The sequence below is a fragment of the Pelecanus crispus genome, chromosome 11 (genome assembly GCF_030463565.1).
Source record: "Pelecanus crispus isolate bPelCri1 chromosome 11, bPelCri1.pri, whole genome shotgun sequence".
Taxonomy (NCBI): domain Eukaryota; kingdom Metazoa; phylum Chordata; class Aves; order Pelecaniformes; family Pelecanidae; genus Pelecanus; species Pelecanus crispus.
In genome coordinates this window covers 17,095,076-17,114,466 of record NC_134653.1, presented here as the reverse complement: position 1 = coordinate 17,114,466, position 19,391 = coordinate 17,095,076, and the positions used below count along the sequence as shown (strand labels likewise).

The window sequence follows — 19,391 nt, the reverse complement described above, 5'->3', positions numbered from 1 at the left end:
CCTCATGCAGAGCAGACACCTCCATTCAGGATATGCGCTCGGTGAAAGACCTTGACAGAAGACCACAGAAGGTTTTGGTGGGGAGGATGATGTGCCCCTTGATTAGGGTGTTTGCCAGGGCTTGGGAGAATTAGTCTTTGAGTTCCTTGATTGACTGTAGAGTACATTGTATGATATTAGACAAACCCTTTAGCCTCCCTAAGATTGTGGTTCCCTTTGTACAAAGGGAATAATTGCAAAGCCCTGTAAGGTAAGGCACTGAGATCTTAAATAATTTAATGGTTGCAAAGTGCATTAGAAAACTTGTAATAAGCTGTTCTTTGTTATGTTCAAGAGCTGTGAATTTCAGCCTGTTTGGAGAGAATGTTGTATATTGTTCAATACAACTCTCACAAAACCTGTACTAAATTTTAAAATAAGGCACTTTTTATGTAGCCTGTAATTCTACTGTTAAACTTCACCTACTACTTACTTTTCTCTGTTCCTCTATGTTTATGTATTGGTGACTGGGTAAACCCTGATCTTGTTTCCAAACATTTTAGTGACACAGTGACATCTTGTGGCACTTAGCTGTGACTGGAGGAACATATAGCCCAAGCTCATGGAGTGTGCTAATACCACCCTTCCATGAAATAAGGAGGAGTAGACTGACCACGGAGAAACACACATTGGTGCTGCCCCCCAGATGTAAAATAAGGCAGCGTCTCCCTCATTTAGACATTGTGAGTCAGGGAGAAGTGGTGCAAGTTATTTTTTGACACTAGTGCATGACATTGTCATAAGGAAATGTAAGAAATAAGCCGTTGGTAAAAATGTAAGATGTCTGTGCATTTGATTGGAAAGCTCTATTTGAAGAGTAGAGAACAGTGTTGTTGGCTGGGTGGGTAATAAGGTGGGGTTCTGCAGTATTTTTCCATTAATGCTTCATATGAGAGAATAGAAAAAATACTTATTGCACCTGCAGCAGTACCTTGCCAGGCAGGCATAGAATTAAAATAATTTCTTGGTCAAGTAGAAAAAATGGTCTAGATATAGGATTTTTATTCTGCAACTCCAAGATGGAGAACTCCTGAGTGGCAACAGCTCTGGAGTGAAGTCTGTGTGGTCTTTTATGAAATCAGGGTTAGTCACAAGTGACATGGGGTTGCAGAAAAAGCAAATAGATAAGAATGCATAAAATAAAAGTCTTGTCTGTAAGATGGGAACAAGTCCTGCTCAGGATTGTAAATCCCCTGCTGTAATGAACATTGTATCCAGTTTTGGGCACCACATTTCCAGAAGGATTTGGGCCACCTAGAGAGTGTGGAGGAGTGAGAGTGACCTAAGAGGAAAGATTGAAAGATTTGGTCTGTTTCTTTTAGAGGAGAAAAGACTGCTGGGAATGGTAAGTCTTCAAATGCATGCAGTGACAATGTGCGGTTTTAAATTTACAGAAATTTCTGGCATAGCCTTTGGCATAGGGGAACAGCATAGTAAAGTGGAGAGAGCACTTTGAATTGCAGATGGGAACCCAGCTCTCCCTTTGAGATTCGCTCAAGCCAGCATTTCCTAGAGCCTGCTGATTTCTGCAATTCCAGTCGAAGGCCTCTTGAATGATCACAGTTGCTCCAGAGGTGCTGTCTAGCCCTTGGTTTCCTATAGATGGTGCTGAGGTATTTCAGGCAAGACCCAACGTGTCCCTTAGCAAGTCGGTTTGTACAAAATCACAAGTGTATGAATCTTTTTATGGTTCAGAATGTCCCTTGTGTTTTGACGGAAATGCCTGTACTTCATAAGGCAGGAATCGATAGCCAGGTCATCTTGACTGTAACACTATTGCTGCTATAGTAATGGAGTATTATTAAACCGACATTTTTGAGGTAATCAACACCTAGTTCCTGGGACCTTTTTTGACTCTAATGGAGAAAACTAGAATGTTTCTTTTTAATTAGTTCAGGAAAAGATTTGAGAGTCTTCATTCATCTTGTCTCCAAACTCCAGCATTTGTGTGGAACAAAAAGCAATGGGTTTAGGACCAAGAAAGTCCAGTTGCCAGTACCTCCAGTGCTGACAAATTTACCAGTGTTACAATGGGTGTCTCTTTTAAGCCAGTGTTCAATTTTGGGAATTAAGACAGCTTTCACCAAGTTTTATCTGCAACTGCAGATAATATGTTAGCTTGATACTAGCTAACTGCCTGTCTGTTTTTAGCAAACTTCTCTTAGCTTTATATTGGAATAAAAGCGAAAGTATGGGGAGGTTTTTTGGGAGTATTCGGTTGTTTCTTCTTTTTAATACACGAAGAGTCTTTATACATTTTTAGCCTAGTGGGATTTGAACAGACTGGTAGATCTAGCCTATCTCAGCAGCTCAAGGAGAAGTGGAATAATTATATGAGATTTAATGAATTATTAGATGTGAGGATGGTCAGTGTGTCCTTCACAAGGAAATGTGAAACCATTTCAAAGCTCTAAGTAGTCACAAGCTCTAGCAAAAATAAACAAACTCCAAAGCTACAAGCTCACATCCACCAAACTAGAAAACACATTATTAATTTCTGATATGAATAGGATAGACATAAAATGAGGTCTATGTATATAAACATTCATAACTCTTATAAAATATGAGGCGGGATTGCCTTTCTTCTGCCAACAGTTATGGAGGGAAAAAAAAGGCTGCAATTTTGTGGGATACTGGCCAACTTTCAGGTTCCCATTTTGCAGCAGTGGCTCACAATTGCTGTTCAGGGCAGAGCAGAATAGAGCAAAAGAGCAGTGATATTCCCCCAAATGCTCCCCAGCTTCCTGCAGCTCTGGAGGTGGTTTCAGTATATTCAACAGCTTTCAGCTGATCTCACTTCCCGGAATTAGTCCATGATACTGTGAGCCAGAGTAAATATTTAACAACCACAGCATCCTCTGATAAGGAGGTCCATGGCTTAACTAGTTTCTGTGTTTCTTTCTATTTCTTTTGAACTTTGCTCCTTCTAGTATCATGAGATGTCTCATAGGTCTTATGATGGGGAGACGTTAAACAGCTTTTTCCTATTTACTTCTCCCTGTCTCAGTTTTAGACTATGATATCCCCTCTCAGTATCTAATCCCTCACTGTGTATCCCTCAGTATCGCTCATCATGTATTATCTAACCAGAGATTACAAAAAAAAAAAAAAAAAAAAAAAAAAGTGTTGAAACTAAGTTTTCCTGGGATAAAATGGAATGTCTTTGAGGGTTTAATAGCCAGTTAAAGTATGGGCAATTAAGCTATTTTTGCCCAGTTACTCTTGAAGTCTCTGGGGAAAAAGGACAAGTTGCAGCAAGGTCTCTGGATACCAGTTAACTGTCTGATAAGACAGCAGATGAAATTCAGCATAGGTAGATGTAAAGTAATGCATGTAAGGCCAGACAGCCCTTATATAGTACATAACTGCTCTGCAAAGAGCTTTTGGAATTACAGCAGATAGCTCAGTGAAAGCGTCAACTCTGTGAAAAAGTTCAGCATGCAGTAACACTGCAAAAAAGTCCCCATAAAATGTGAAGAGTAGTTAGGAAAGGAGCAAAGAACAAAAGAGAGCCTTCTGTAAATCCCTGGTATACTACTGCATTTTTGAATGTTTTGTGCAATTCTAGGTTTCCTATCAGGGGCTACTTCAGCTGTGTCCCTGAGGTTCATGGCATGCAATGCAGCTGATGTGGTGTTCTCACCTTCCCACAGTCCTGTGTCTTCCTGGACTCTTTGCTCCATGATTTTAGTTGGTTGAGAAGAATGAAGTAGAACTGAAGCTAGGTGACTCCCTGATGCGACTTTGAAAACTTGTTTTTTTGGTATTCTCTTCTGTTGCTGGTTTTTGCCGTTCTGCTTCTGCCCCTAAAAGAAGGTGGCTTCTGGGTCTGCTGGTCCCCAGCCAAAGAGCTTGGGGCCAGCTCATGGAGATTTGTGAGGCTCACAGTAAAAAGCTTGCTAAATAGATGACTTCATGGGGAATCTGTAAAAACGAAGGCAAATGTGGATCTGAACTTCACTTTCTGTGACTTGACTGTATTTCATGTTGCATGAATCTTTGCGTATATCTGCTGAAATTACTTAACTCTGGCTGGCTAAGGGCAGTCGCATACATTGCTGCTGGAGGGTGTAGCTTATTCCTTGTCAAATTATTAGAGACTTAAATTATATTTTCCATCCAGGTGAAGGAGAGATCATGTACGTAAAGCTATAATGGAGGCTTGAAGTTGTACAGTTGAATGCACATGTAGAAGAATGCAATTAAGATCCAGATCAAAACTGAAAATCTGGTTTTCTTGTTGTCTTTAGTGCTAGGCTTTTGTTGTATAGTGCACTGTAGACAAAATTATGCTGTGGAGAGTGTAATTATGTAATTAAAGCTTCTGCCTTGGTGCGCTTGCACCAAAGAATGAAAGGAACCAACTGTATTTTTTTCTGTTTCCTGAATGTTAAACTATGCAGGGAAAATATCCCTGCAAGTGTTTCATGTTTTCATGTATCTCTGCTTCTTTTTGGTAACCTGTTTTAACAACCCCAGTAGCTTTCAGGTAGTCTCTTAACTCACTTTTCCCATTCATTTATTGTCAGTCATTCATTCATTCCTTCATTCTTTTGTGAGTATTTGGCCTGATGGATAGTGTGGATAACTACTGCTTCGGGATGCCCTTTACCTTGATGTATTTTGAGAGAATCCAGTTTTATCTGTCATTTGGTGTATGTCTGGTGGGATAAGCAATGTTATGGGAGTTGCAGCATTTAATGCAAGAAAAACGGAAGTGTTTGCTGTGCTTTGCATGTTCCTTCAGGGTTTGGGCCCTCTGAGGTGGTAGCGCCAGAGAGACAGTGGATTCCTCCTTTCAGTTCCTTTTAAAAAGAAAACATACGTAGTATCTGCTCCATTTGCAACTTGAAAAATTAGTATTTTTTGAAGGTCAGTGCAAGATTTGAGAACAAACCCGTGGCCTCTGCTTTTGAAAAGCATTGTCTGCAGTGAGATTTTCCCTAATGAGTCTGATCATGCATGAGGCAGGATGGGATCGTGTTTGCTCTCTCACCACTCTGTTGTGGTTTGGTGAATAGTTACACCGGCAGCCAAAGCTACCCAATGTTGTTTTAAAGCTGAATTTTCAGATCTCTCTAAACCCTGTATACAACCAGATGAACTTGAAAAAGAGCATATTAGTTTGTGGCCTACAATTGAATGCTAGGTATAAATGTTTAAATCACCACATAAAGAGTTTCCAAGACATGTATTTGCTCCCAGCCTGTTCCTGGCATGTTTTTAAAACTGTTTTGCGTAGAGGGAAAATTCATGGGTGTTACTCGACACAAAAGTCTCAACACACTTGAATTTAAAATTCAGACTGGAATTTTCAGAGTGCAAACTTTGAAATTTTATTTTAGGCTAAAAAAAATCTTTTGGAACAAAGTTTAAAATCAACGGATGTACTAAGAAATTCAGCTCTCCCGTGTAGGCAAGATTAGCTGTTGCTTAAAATTGTTTTGCAGATTTATATGTGTTCCTAACTCAGTGTACATGAAAAGATGCGGTGGGCCTTGCCTCTTTGCTGGGTCCCACTGCCTCTAGCAAAACTGTTCCCAGGCCATGGGCAGCATTGTGAAGGCTTGCAAGGTGGTGCTAGCTTAGCCTCTTATGGGAGGGCTACCCTTATGGTAGCTTTACCCATTTTTAAGTAAATATAGTTACCTACCTAGGTGTATTTCATCTGTTGTCTAGATTTACAGACTTTTGTAAAACTACCTGAATAACATTCATTGCTCTAATCTCCAAGCTTTCTGGTTTTTTTTTCCAGTAAAAGAGGTTTGTAGTTGCTTTCAGGCTTAAAATGAAGGTCAGACTTTATTGTCATTCCTCAGATGTCCATCATTTCCACTCCAGTCCTGTTGTCTGAAGTCAGCTTAAAGGCTTAGCTTAGTCCCTGTGGTTTCCTAGAATGAAGAAACCATTTAACAAGCATGTTTGTGATTTCATGTGACAAGCAGGAGCAGGTTAGTAGGAAACAAACAACCTAAGCAGAACTGAAGGAGTCCATTATTGTGGAAATGTGCTGCTCGTAACACACCTTGCCCAGTACAGACATCTTCATTTCTTTTTCCTTGGAGAGGAAGGTGGAACTTGGAGGTGAAAACATTGTGCGCAACTCATCTTTGCCCTTTGAAGCTCTGGTCTAGGGAATTTTCCAGTGCCTTTCAGTAGATCTTCAGGAAACTCTTTTAACTTGAGATACTGCTGCAATGTTAAGAGCAGAGGGAACAGAAGATCAGTGGGGAGAAGTCTCTCAAATCCCCCCAAAGCCTTATAGGGGATCATGCTCTGTAAGTACAAGTTAAGGAAGCCCTTGCAGCTAGGAATCAGCTGGTCCTCAGCCAGTCTGGGGATAGACAGGGTACATTCATTTTTTTCTTGTCCTGATGTGATTTCTGTGCAGGGGTGAATCTAGACCACTGTTTTCATTTGTTATACATGGTAAATGCCGTACGTATTTATTTTCTTCCTGTTTTAGTCTCTGCACAACAGGGGTGGTCCGTTTACATATCAACAACTGGCTGGAAGTGAGTTTCTGCCTGCCTCATAAAATCCATTATGTTGCCACAAATTTTATACCCCCTGAAGCAATTGAGAGAAGCCTGAAATCTATCAGGTAAGAGCAAGCTCTGTCCTTCAGAGCGTGGCTGGTCCTTCCTCCATTTCCAAGTGTGGTGCTGCAAATGTCTGTACTGGAACAGCTGGGGGGGGTGATGTGACACTGAGCTGTAGTGGTGGTGGGGGCATGGGCTGAGACAGGACTCTCTGAAGCTGATGCCGAGGTACCATGATGCTGCTGGATACGTGGTGATGTGAAGCCACAGCCTTTACCTTAACATTAGGTGGTTGTACTGAGGTGATGCTGTAAGAGGGGTCTGCACTGTTTCCAGTCAGAGCAATTTTGTGTTCACTTTAATCTGTTGACCCAGAAGTAATTTTGCTTTCAGAAGAAAGAGAGCCCAGGCCCCATGATATCTTATTTCCTGCTCTCCATGTTTACAGCTTTTTACCTGCAAAACTAACTAATTCTTGCTTTCTTCCTTTTTTCTACTCCATTCTGTATTTCAGTAATGCAGATGAATAGTTTTCAGATTAGTTCTCCAGGCTTAATTGTATGCCAGCATAGTGCAGTAATTTTTTTCTAGTCACTGGGGCATCCATTTACCATATAACTCTCTATCCCCTTTTTATGGGGAGCATCTTACCTTGTGACATAAAAATAAGCTTATTCTGAACCCACTTACAGCAAAAGGATGATACTAGAAGTTCTTTTTTACCAGTAGATTGACCCCAGGTATCATGGTCTTGGAATAACTAAGCCTTCAGGAAAAGTTGCAGTTTACTGTGCAAATGTATTCCTTTTTTTCTGCAGGCCTTACCATGCCTTATTACTTTTAAATGATGAGAAGTCATTGCTTAATGAGCTCCCATTGGACTGCTCTCCTGCCCTGGTGAGAGTAATTAAAACTACCTCTGCTGTGAAGAATTTGCAGCAACTGGCTCAAGATGCTGACTTGGCATTGCTGCAGGTATGGGGAACTGTCAGCGGCGGCTGAAATTCTTTAATTCACGAGGCGTTTTCTTTCTGTGTGCCAGTGGGTTTCTGTGGTACACGAGCACATCAGTTCTGTCAGCGTGAGCAGACTGCACAGAGAAAGCACAAGCCTTAGACATGGCGAAAGGTTGGAGAGATGAAGAGCAGCGGTGCAGTGACGGTGCTTGACAGTCCTGCAGCCGCATCTGAATCACAGATTGCTGTAGGGTAGCAGGGGCATCTGGAGTTCTCTAGTCCACACTACTGCTCAGAGCAAGTCCATTAAAGCAGGCTGCTCGGGAGCTTGCTCGTTTGAATTCTGAATACCTCCAGGGATGGAGATCCCACAGCCTCTCTGGGCCCTGGTCTAGCATTTGACCAGCATCAGAGTGAAAAACCTTCTTCATATCTAATGGGAATTTCCCATCTTCCACCTTGCGTGTGTTGCTTCTTGTTCCGTCCCTGTGCCCCTCTGAGAAGAGTGGCTCTGTGTTCTCTGTGCCTTCCTGTTAGGTAGTTAAAACCAGAACAAACAGTACTCTTGACTTACGCCACAGTGGTCTGTGGTTCTGCCACGTTGATGTCTGTGCAAATGGAGGAATCCAAAATGCAAGTGAAAGCTTACAGCTGCTATGGCCAAATACTGCTGCTTTCTCTGGATCTGCCAAGATCTTTTCTACTAAAGAGCTCTGAAAGCCTATGCAAACCTACCTATCGATTTCCTTTAGTACATTAGTGCATGGATTTTGCAAAGTCCCAGAAAGAAGCCCTAGTTTAGGCTTGGGCAAAAATTTTGAGCCAGTCTCTCTAAGCCAGGAGCTCTTTCTGAATGTCTTTCCAGTATTGACAACCAGATTTCAAATCTGAATTGCTCAAGGTGATGGGATGAGTCCTTGAAAAGGGAAGTTTGTGCCTGTGGAAGGAATGACACTGGCAATCACGTGAGACACCAGGCCACTGAGAGACCACTGCGGATGACTGCGGTCATTGTGGCCCTTTGCTTGCCGGCCCTGATGATTGTATTAGATGATACAGGGAGAGGGGAGAGTCACTCCATGCTTCTATGCGTCGATTCAGCCCGGGGGACACAATCTATGCTCTGTGTGACAGGGGAGAGGAATGCAGCTTGTCCTCTCAGATGCTCCTGGTCATAGGTCGGCGCCTTCTCTTATTTGAAGGGAAAGGTCCTGTTTTGTAATAAAATTTCCAGCTCTGCTTACAGTGGTCTGTGGTGTTACTTGGTGTTACATAGCTATGGGATGAACTCTGGAAATTCCCTAGTGCTTCTGTAGTTTTGTTCTCCACAAAAAAGCAAAGTTAAATGCATCTAACGATACAGGCTGGATTTTATGTCTCGTAGACACTATTTATGTGGCTCTTCCACAGCCATTAACTACCACTGACTTGTTTAACACATTAAAATACTTTGTGTAACTCATTACTGAAATATCTCAGTGCATTAAAAAGGTGGTGTTGGTTTCCTTTATGTTTGTGTCATAGTAAGGGCTGATTCTTTTGTTTTAATTTTTCATGTATAACACTTAATGCATTTTGTGCATAAACAAAAATAGGTTTTGGGGGCTTGAAAATTAGCTAAACTTCTATTGATACAGTCTAAAGAAATTCTTCTCTTGGTTTCGGCTGGGATGGAGTTAATTTTCTTCCTAGTAGCAGGCATAGTGCTGTGTTTTGGATTTAGTAGGAGAAGAATGTTGATAACACGCTGACGTTTTTAGTTGTTGCTGAGTACTGCTTATGCTAGTCAAGGACTTTTCAGCTTCCCATGCTCTGCCAGGTACACAAGAAACTGGGAGGGGGCACAGCCAGAATACTTGATCCAAACTGCCCAAAGGGCTATTCCATACCATATGATGTCATGCTCAGTATATAAACTGGGGGGGGGTTGGCCGGGGAGCAGCGATCGCTGCTCGGGAACTGTCTGGGTATCGGTCGGCGGGTGGTGAGCAATTGCATTGTGCATCACTTGCTTTGTATATTGTTATTGTTATTATCATTATTATATTGTTATTATTAGCATTACTATTTTACTTTATTTCAATTATTAAACTGTTCTTATCTCAACCCAGGAGTGTTTCTCACTCTTACTCCTCCGATTCTCTCCCCCATCCCATCGGGGTAGGGGGAGTGAGCGAGCGGCTGCGTGGTGCTTAGTTGCTGGCTGGGGCTAAACCACGACAATTCTGTTAAGGCAGGAAATACTAACTTGCTTAGAAATGTGAAGCAAACTTCTGGAAATTCATAATCTTGTCAAATGCTTTTTGGTGTGCCACATGTTATATTAAATCCTGAATTTATTCTGAAGGCAGGGTGAAAGGATGGAACATTTTCCTTTCGTTTCAGCTCAAACGAGACTTTTCTGTCATTGTATGGAACTCTTATTGAAAGTTTGAGTTTTGCTTTTTTGCTCTACTGATTTTTCCCTGTTTTCTCAATGCAGGTTTTCCAGCTTGCTGCACATCTCGTTTACTGGGGAAAAGCAATTATTATTTATCCGCTGTGTGAAAACAATGTCTACATGCTTTCTCCAAATGCCAGTGTCTGTCTGTAAGTAGAAGGAAAACAAGTGACTGTAGCAAGAACGTGGTGAGAAGTACAGATGTGCTTTCCTTCCCTGTCTTACTGGATACAGGGTAGAATCTTTCTTCACATATGGATTTGTTGAGACTGTACAGAACACAAACCATTACATGTGCCTGAACTTGCAAAGCCGTATAGGAGTTTGTGTGCAGTAGGGAGGAGCATCATAGCAGATCAGTATGCTTCTGCAGTGATGTGGCCCTTGGAAGCAATATTTACCCCGTGAAGCTACTTTTAGTATTTTTAGTATGCTTGCTCACTGAATGTCCGTATCAGAAAGGCTGTACAAACCTGAAACAATATGGAAACATTTACAAAACAAATACTTTATTAAGTTAAATAAATGAGTGTTTCATAGGACTATCTGTGTACCTTGCACACAGCATCACCTGAAAGTAATCAAAAGTGGCAAATCAGGGTAGTGTTGCTATCACTGTTGTATTGTTTCATGTGATGGCATTTTATACTGATATGCCTTCTTGCAGACAGAAGGCAATGCGGCCATTTTGAGAGCAGGCAGTGGCAATGCAAGGAAGCTGTGGGGGCAGTGGGGTGGGTATTTTTGCTCTGCTGAAGATTGGCAACCCTTTCTGTGTTGGAATTTGAGACGTTTTTAGAATCTGTATTGGAACTCGGTTATAGGAAAATAGTTTTAAATCAAAACTTCCGTGATGGAAGTATAAAAACAGGGCTGGAAGGGACCTTGAGGTCATTCAGGAGCTGTGCCTGTGTCATATATGGCAGTGCTGTTCTTGAAGACCTTTGTAAATGGAAATCCTTAGACAGACAGTTTTCCTAATATTTAACTTGACTCTCCCTTACTTCTGATCAGTCATATGACTTGTCCTGTCAGCATAGGCAGGGAGAACAGTCACATCTACAGCTGCATTTTGCATATTCAAAGATTGTGTGTATATCCCGCTGATACCTGTCATCTTCTCTTGACTGTCCAATCCCTGTTCCTTTGATCAGAGACTGCACAGGTCTAGACTTTTTATCATTTTTATTTTTCTCCTCTGGATTCCCTCCACACCTTGAATAATGTACTGGAGCTGAATGTAATGCCAAGATGAAAGTGCGTACGCTTCTTGCTTACTTTTGCAGGATGCAACATGCCATAAACTATCCTTACTGTTTTTCTAGATGACAGAGAATATTTCATTTGGGAATTGGCACTTCTGTAATGCTTAAATGGATAAATGTTACATTGACCAGCAATACAAAACAAATTTTTGCCTTTACCTCTTTTCTGTAGTTATTCTCCATTAGCAGATGCATTTTCTTGTCAGTTCCGGGGCCACAACCTGCCGTCGATGCTTTCCAAGTTCTCCCTCCCAGTGTCACTGTCGGAGTTCAAGAATCCGCTCGCGCCGCCCGTTCAGGAGGTGAGATGGGGAGCGTACAAGAGCTCCTTGTTCTCCTCCTAATGAGAACAAGGAATGGTATTGCTTTTGGAGTACCTAGTCAGGAACCTGCTATTGCAGGTTTGGAAGTTGCCAGTTACTGTGTTTCCAACCATATGATTTGTTGTTTCATATTCACATGCCAGAAAGCTGTGGCAATGTTCAAGATGAAGCTCTGTGGATGCTCTGTGCTAGCAAAGCACAATCCTGAAAGAAAAATCAGAATGTTTCTTTTCCTTGAGTGATATAGTAGGGAAAACTGAAACACCATTTGGTCTGCTGAAAACTGGCATAAATTAATAGGGCTGAGTGCAAGCCTGTGGATTCCTCACAATCACATTTAATTTTATTATATTCCATCTGCTTTAAGTTCACAATCTGGTTATAAAAGCAAACTGTCTATTCACTTAGCTTTTGATATGAAACTGGAATTGTTTAAAGGCTGTTACAGGAAGTAGACTCAGCATGTAGTCAACAGGAGTCCCTGTGTTACAGCATTAGCATTTTAATGTTCAGATTTGCGATAATAATGTATGGATTTAGGATTTGCGTGCTGTTGTTTTGCTTACACATAAATCATGGCTTGCAGCATTTCTGGGAACTGGTGAAATGCAAGAAAGAGCTCAATAATGTGAGGTTTTCTCACTGACATGTATATTCCCAGATGAAGAAGCTTGGGCCTCTGAACACAGCTCATTGTGGCAAAGGGAGCATAGGCAGATTTCTTCAGCTGATTTCTTGTAGTGTTGTTTGCTAGGATTCATACTTTGATGACTTGCTGGCTATATGAATTTAGCTACTGTTCAAATATCTGGAAGATTAACATCAATTGCACACACAGGCACAATTGTGAGAGAAGAATTTGTTCTAATTACAGGTTGGCAGAGCTTATGATCAGAGATAAAGATAACTAATGATGTAGCATCTAATCCCAATAGTATGTACTGGTCAGCTGCCACATTGGGAGGCAGGGGAAGAGCCATGACTACTGTTTTGTTAGTACTTCATTGTAGTTACAGACAAATCTGTGTCCTGAAAATTGAAGCTGAATTAATAGCATTAATTTTATTCTAACAGTAGCTTCAGGAGGCATTCTTATTCTCAGTACTCCTTTTAAAATTAATTACTTGCCTTAGTACTTCAATACTTCTGGTTGTTCTGACATCCTACTGTTCTTTAAAATACACAAATGAAGTCTGCCACTTAGTGCTGCAGTTATGCCTTGACACAATAGTGAGCAATCAATGTTTGCCAGAACTGTTGGAGTGCTAAAATGGCTCTTTTGGAGTGTGCATCTCCTCTCTGATGTTCACCTGTCCGTGGTGGGGCCCTAAAGGTCAACAGCACGGCTTGTTTTCATGATCCTTTCAGCCTGTATGGAAGGATGAAGGATGATGCTGTGAAAAGCTACGGAAGTGCCTTCTACAGTCTGAAAAGGGGAGGTGAGAACTGCGGTTGCAGAAGACTTGGGGCCATGTTGGCAAGACGTGTGTAAAGATGAAGCAGACCACAGTGGTAGGCTGTTGTGAGTCATGGCAAGCTTCTTGATAAGGCTAAGTGTGACAGTTCTCGCGGGAGTTTAGACTAAAGAGAGTTTTTAGATGTTTTCATATCAGTACATTAATGTAGGAAAAGTATTTTCTTCTACTTTGATTTACGCATATAAAACTCTTTGTATTACTGTTTCGTTAGGAACTAGCCTTTTAAGAGAGATGAATCCAATCCGTATCCTGAGGTGGTCAGGCTCCAATTGTAATTAACAGAGATCTAGTCAACAGACAAATTAATCTGATGAAATGTAGGTGGGTTTTTGTTCCGCTGTGCAGTGATAAAAGATGCTGTACTCTGAACTGTAAATACTGTCAAATTGTATTTGCTTTGCCTTTGAAAAAAATTAACAAAGTTTGGACTTTTCACTGTAATTTTGTTCCTTGTGTACATAGGAGGAGGGGATGTGAGGGGTTTTTTTAACTTTGAAGATTTTCAATAGCAGTCTATCTTGTGCTTTTCATCATGGTGACTGTACTATCTCTGTCTTTCTGAAGGTCATCTGTGCTGGAAGGTCAGTACTGTGGGGAAGGGCTGGTTTTTTTCTGCAGAAAGTTACTGTCTCATGGCATCCATCCCATTTGATTCTTGTCTTAAGCATGGGATTGGCTCCCTCCTTTTGGCACATGCTTCTGGATGGGCAGAGAATATGGAAGGCATTAATAAAGTCCTTGATACAAAATAGGAAAGCTGTTAAAGAGCCCTTCCTCCTGTTTTTATATGAAGTCGTACTGCTTTGAAAGAAGACAAAGTTATTTTTGTTTGCTACTGTTATATGGGTGGAGTTGCTCCATTCCTTTGGGTAGATGAAAAAAATGTGACACTGGCATTTTTATACTTGAGGTGCTGTGGTAGTTTTTGGCTGTTAGGAGGTACAAACAACCTGCAATACCCTGAGCAAGGACAAGGACAAGACTGCCTTGAAAGATGGGGTGGATGTGTACATTCTGCTTTTGGTGTCTGTCTGTCAAGTAGGTAGATGTCCAGTGAGTGGTGTCTGCCAGGACTGCCACTGCCCTCAGCATACCCTGTGCTAGAGGCAGGAATTTTTCTTGAGCCCACCTTCTTGATCTCATTTCTTGCCTGTGATGACGAGCAGTATATTGCAGTTGAACTCTCTGGTTGCTGTCAGTGGTCTTGGGCTTATAATTTGCAAAGTCTTTGGTATTCGTGTAGTGATCTCTATGCTAGCTTCCCTTTTTCTGTGTTTAACCTGCCTTGCTTGGATAGCAGTGTTGCAGCAGTGTGAAGATGTGCTTATGCCTACAGCTTAGCTGATCTAACGATATCTTGGTGCTGCTGAGAGAAGGAGGCCCTGTTTTTCATTTCCACTCTCAGGTGTGTGCACACATGCCTTCCTCCTTTCCCTCTTCCTTTTATGCTAGAGTGCTGGCTCCTGTCCAGCTTGACTATTCACTTAACTTGTTTCAGCCGCACTAGTTTTCTGCCAGGTTAGCAGGTGGAATTTGCTCAGGGGGAGATCCAGCAAGCTCCAGGGCTGGCGCAGAATGAGGGAGGCACTTCTGCAGCTGGGGATGTGAGTGAGGAAAGAAGAAGCCACTTTCCCCTTTTAATGGGGGTGAGTTGTCTGTTAGTTCTACTATGCAGTGTAGTGTCACCTGGACTTGCAGCAATCCAATGCAGCCTGGGACTGTCCTGAGCAGCAACCAGTTTAGGTCATGCTGCTGGTGCTGGATCTCACCAGGGTGCGGCCATGGGGTGAGGAGATCTTGTGAGCTGATACAATAGGGAAACTCATCTTCCCTTTTAGTGTTTTTACTGGGGAAAAAAGCAGTTTGCATCTCCTCTACCCTGACCCCAAAGAAGCTGTCCTTCCTTCTGCTGCCTGTGACTGTTGGTTCCTGTCCCTGTGCTGTCCTCTTACATGTGTGGCATGCCTTGATGTGACTGCAGAGCACACCAGAGTAGAGCTCTGGTGGTGTTCAGTGTGGTGCACACCCCTTCATAACCTCCTGTGAAAGCACAGAAACACTTGGTGATCTAAAACTTTTAGCTGAACACACGTTCTTTGACAGACTATGTGTACTAGACACATGCTGGAGAACTGCAGTTGCTGCATGGGAATGCTTTAATGTGCTTTTCAATGCAAGGCTTTCTTCATACAGTATCAAAGTTTCTTCACCCAGCTACTCTGTGCTGTTGCTTTGCAAACAAAGAGAAAGGGATAATGCTTGTGGCTTCCCCTCCTATGTGCATTATGGCCTCAGTTAGTTCGCCTGTTTCAGAAGAAGGTCTAACATCTCTCTATCCTGCCTTGAGGAACAAACATGGACTAGCAGGAGGGATCTTTCCACCCATAAGGTAGAAGGAATGTACCTAGGTGAATTAGACATCCCATTTCCTCCCTGCATCCCCTTCACCACAGTAGCTCTTTATCATAATGAACTTTGTTGTTATTATTATTGTAGTTATCTCATTCTCCCTTGACAGGGCTAGGATAACTGCGGAAAAAACCAGATGGGAAAGTATGACAGCTGCTGCTGAACAAAATATGTTGAATTTTTTGCTTTTGTTTTAATAAGTCTGGCCATCCTGTTGGGAGTAAGGCACCGGTAGATGAGGCCTCTGCCTTATGCATCCGGAAAACATGTCATGCTTTGTGTAACAGCTTGGTGGAAAATGAGCACGTATGTCAGGAGATGGGAGTGGGAGGAGAGCTGCATGCAAATACTGAATAGGCAGTTGTGTCTTCTGAGAGACATGCTGCAAATGGGACTGTTCTGCTGGGCATCTGGAAGGCATTAAGAATCATGGGAGCTTTTGTTGGCAGAGGTATGGAAGTAGTATTAAAGTGCATTTATATTCAGTTGGACTAGGTATAAAATCAGGGTATTTCAGTGTCGCAAGTTAAATATGGCTTTCTAGGCCTAAATGGAGGGAATGGTTAAGCTCTCAGCAAAGTGAGAATTCAAAGCTATTACATAATGATTAAAATGGCAATATTAGACAATAAATGTTTTGCATTAATAGGGGTCTTCAGAGTCTGTTTTCTGCAAAATAGGGAGAAGTTTCAATAACTGATCTGTTTTTCATAAAACAGCATGGTTTGAATGATAAAGAAAGGTAATATATTTCAGCAGACATCCATTTACCCCAGCATCTTTGAAGGTGCTATCCTACTGAGCCAAGGCAGCACTTAGTTCTCAAGTCAGTCCTTGAAGAGTGCATGTGTCAAATAACTAGTTAATCCAGGCTGGAGAAAAGGGGGCTTGTATACTTCGGTGGGCAAAACAAACTGTGTTTTAAGTAAAAGCGTATCCTCATGTAGTGAGAAACAAACTAGGATTGAGTGCTTCTGGGTCACTGTTTTCCCTTCCCTCCCCTGAACCTGTTGCTGGTCCCAGTTATCTTGGCATTTTTCATAACTTTTTAGGCCTAGGAATGAAACAGCCTTAAAGAATCCTTGCAGGAAATGCATTTTATTTAACACGTCACTCAAGAGTTTTACAAGTGCTCCCTTTGATCCCCAGAGGGAAGAGAATAATGAATGCTGGATCTTGTCGCTCCAAGTCTTGGGGCTAGGCTTTCCTCTGACTGTCCCGAACAGCCCAGATGGGCTGGCATATAGTACCCATGTTTTTAGAAGCTAATAGGTCTTCTCTGCTTCTGTCAATAAGCACAAAGCAATGTATTGTTACCAATGCCTTCCGTGCTGCCTTGCATGACAACATGCTCTAACTTCACCCAGGGCCTGCTGTGCCGTGAGATGGGGAGAAAAAGGGGATGGCCACAGGCTAATCCCCGCCAGTGGGAATGATCCAGATGCTGCAGCAGACAGGACCCCCTCAGAGCAGACTGGAAAGAGGCAGCATGGGGAGATGGGAAGGATGAAAGGAATATGGATGAAATTTAGGGTTGATTGTTAGTTAAATCAAGCAACAAAAAATGTTTCCTTCATGGTCTGGTGTTTCAGCCAAAAAAGGCTGGATATGGCTTCCTACAGTGCCAGATGATGACTGAGTGAGTGGAGGCAGTCCTGGGACTGAAGCATACCCTTGCCTGGGAAGCTACTCTTAGCCCTTTTTGGCTTCAGCGAGGAGCCCAGCTAATCAAGGACACTGAGACCAAGCCCGGAGATAACCTGTATCTCTGAGCGAGGAAGAGCATTACCAACAGCCAGAGCAGCACAGATGGTGCAGGGAAGCCACCTCTCCTGCAGACCTGTCTGTAAGTTCCATCAAGAGGAGCAGATAGAGAATGGATGTAAATTCAGTGTTCATGTCCAGGGACAAGCTGCAGAACATATTGGCAAAGCTTCTGCTAGACCTTATCTGTGAGAACACTTGCTGCTTTTGTAAGAAATAGGTTTAAACCTGGAAAAGGTATTTATGTGTGGGCAGGACAAAGTGGTAGTGTGAGGCACGTGTGCAGTGACAGCATGAAGTGCACCACTTTGGGCATGGTGCAGGACACTGCATCACTCGGGCTTTTTTCTAGGACTAGATTTTAAGAGGTACCAAATTCCCAGTGAAGTCTAGCATAACCGTCAATGATCATCATTCTCTCTTATCTAGCAATGATTTTTCAGGCTCACTTCAATAAGGAAGAACAGTTTTCTCTAGTTTTCAAGTTAGTCGTGGCCAATTTCCAGCTCTCCCACTTACGGCACAAAGGCATTTGGCAATTGTTGTACAACATGACAGTTGTAAAGCTATAACACCACTTTTGCCTGGCTTCTTGTTCCACTGAGCCATAGCTGCTGTCTCAAGGGTGGCTTTCTAGATATTTGCACAAGAGCGTAGAGGTGAAGGTGCCTATGCAGAATTAGAGAGCGTTGGATAAGACTTTCCATGCACACAGAGCTGTAACAAAAGCAACTGGCTATTTCTGTAATTCATGAAACCACTGAAGTGACCAGTGGAGGCTGGTCTAGGTCAGGCCCTAGCCAGCAGATTCTGCAGGTCTGGTATAGCCTGTCTTACTGTCTCCTTGAATTGCCTTGGATTTTTCCCAGGTTATTTTGTGCTGTGAAATGTAGAGACCTCTTTCATTTGATGTGAAACTAGCTAATCAGACATCGCTGTGTGCCAACAGGTTGGAAATTTCAGTAAAATATATGAGACATCTTTCCATCCAGACCTGCATCTGGAAGGAAGGTTTTTAGCAACATAATCACTGGAGTAAGCCTCCTCTCTCCTCCAGGCTGATTTCAGATGTTAGCAAAACACTATGCGTTCGGTATCTTTTGCCAACCTTCCTCTTCTGTAGATTTTCTATTAAACATGTAAAATGAATTATGGCTTTTCCGAAAAAAGATATGTTTGAAGGTGATGCTAGATAATATGTTTTTAAGATTAAAATCCATTCAGCCCCCAAAAGTGGTAATCCCTGAAAAGACAAGGTGTGGGTCTGTCTGCAAACATCTTCTGTTTCTTTTGTGATTTGATAGCAGAGGAGGAACTGAGAACTACAAGATCTATGGAAAAAGGAAAATTATGTGGGCTGATGAACTTCAGTTTGGGGCTTTTACTGAGATTTGGCCTGTTATCCTGATGATTAATACAGCAGAGTTAGCTTCCTTCTCAGAGTCTGAGCTCATTCTGCATGTGTTTCTCTCACCAAAACAGTGTTGGTTGCTATGAAATCCCCAAGCAGCTTTTGTCAGTGAATCAGTGTTTTCAGAGCTGTTAGCTATGGGAAGGGTTGCCTGCAGTGATATGAAAAGGCTTTTTGTGCAGAAATTCAGACACGATGATGTGTTTTGAATGCTCCTCCAAACTCCAGAAAATAGGCCATGCCAAGAGCCTACAAACGCTTGTCCCTCACTCTGCTCACTGCTTTCAAAATTGCTTTGGGGACATTGTGCAGGTCTTCATCTGCTGTTACACAAAGGTGTTGTGCGTGTTTGTTTAATGTGAGCATCCTCTCTCTTTTGAAACTCTTGGCTTGTCTGCACCCTAGAAACCTAGGTGCCTTTATAAGCTTGGCCTGTCCTATTATTGCAGAGGGATGGCAAGCAAATGGGGGATATTAACCCTTTGCATTGAGAGAGGACTTCTTGATAGCAGCAGGCTGCTGTCTCTTGCCAAGGTTTCTGCTGCTGTTAGCACTATTTCTGCATTGCTGAGTCCTGGCAGGGCTCTGATCTACAGCCTCCCGTGGTTTTGCAGCAATTTCCCATCTGATGGCAAACAGCTCCTACTTCTGGGCACCTGTCATGGTTTCTTCAGCTCTGCCCCACCACCCTGCCCCCTGCCCTCTCCGTGGTCTTCAAGGGGAACCTGCGCTTCAGTCTGACTACTCTGGGATTAACCCATTGG

At 42.4% G+C, this 19,391-nt stretch overlaps 1 protein-coding gene across 14 annotated transcripts in view; it reads left to right on the top strand.

Moving 5' to 3' along the window:
• Positions 1 to 19,391, top strand: part of NPRL3 (NPR3 like, GATOR1 complex subunit) — a 46,371-nt gene that overhangs the window by 18,979 nt on the left and 8,001 nt on the right. For 13 of the 14 annotated variants that reach the window (XR_012831482.1, XR_012831483.1, XM_075718340.1 and 10 more), the window contains 4 exons: positions 6,506 to 6,643; positions 7,400 to 7,556; positions 10,020 to 10,126; positions 11,415 to 11,544. Coding sequence is in view for 12 of the 14 variants with exons in the window: in XM_075718340.1 (XP_075574455.1) it covers positions 6,506 to 6,643; positions 7,400 to 7,556; positions 10,020 to 10,126; positions 11,415 to 11,544 (532 nt within the window). In the remaining 2 variants the exon portion in view is untranslated. The remainder of the gene's footprint in view (positions 1 to 6,505; positions 6,644 to 7,399; positions 7,557 to 10,019; positions 10,127 to 11,414; positions 11,545 to 19,391) is intronic. The other variant, XM_075718341.1, reaches the window with a different exon arrangement.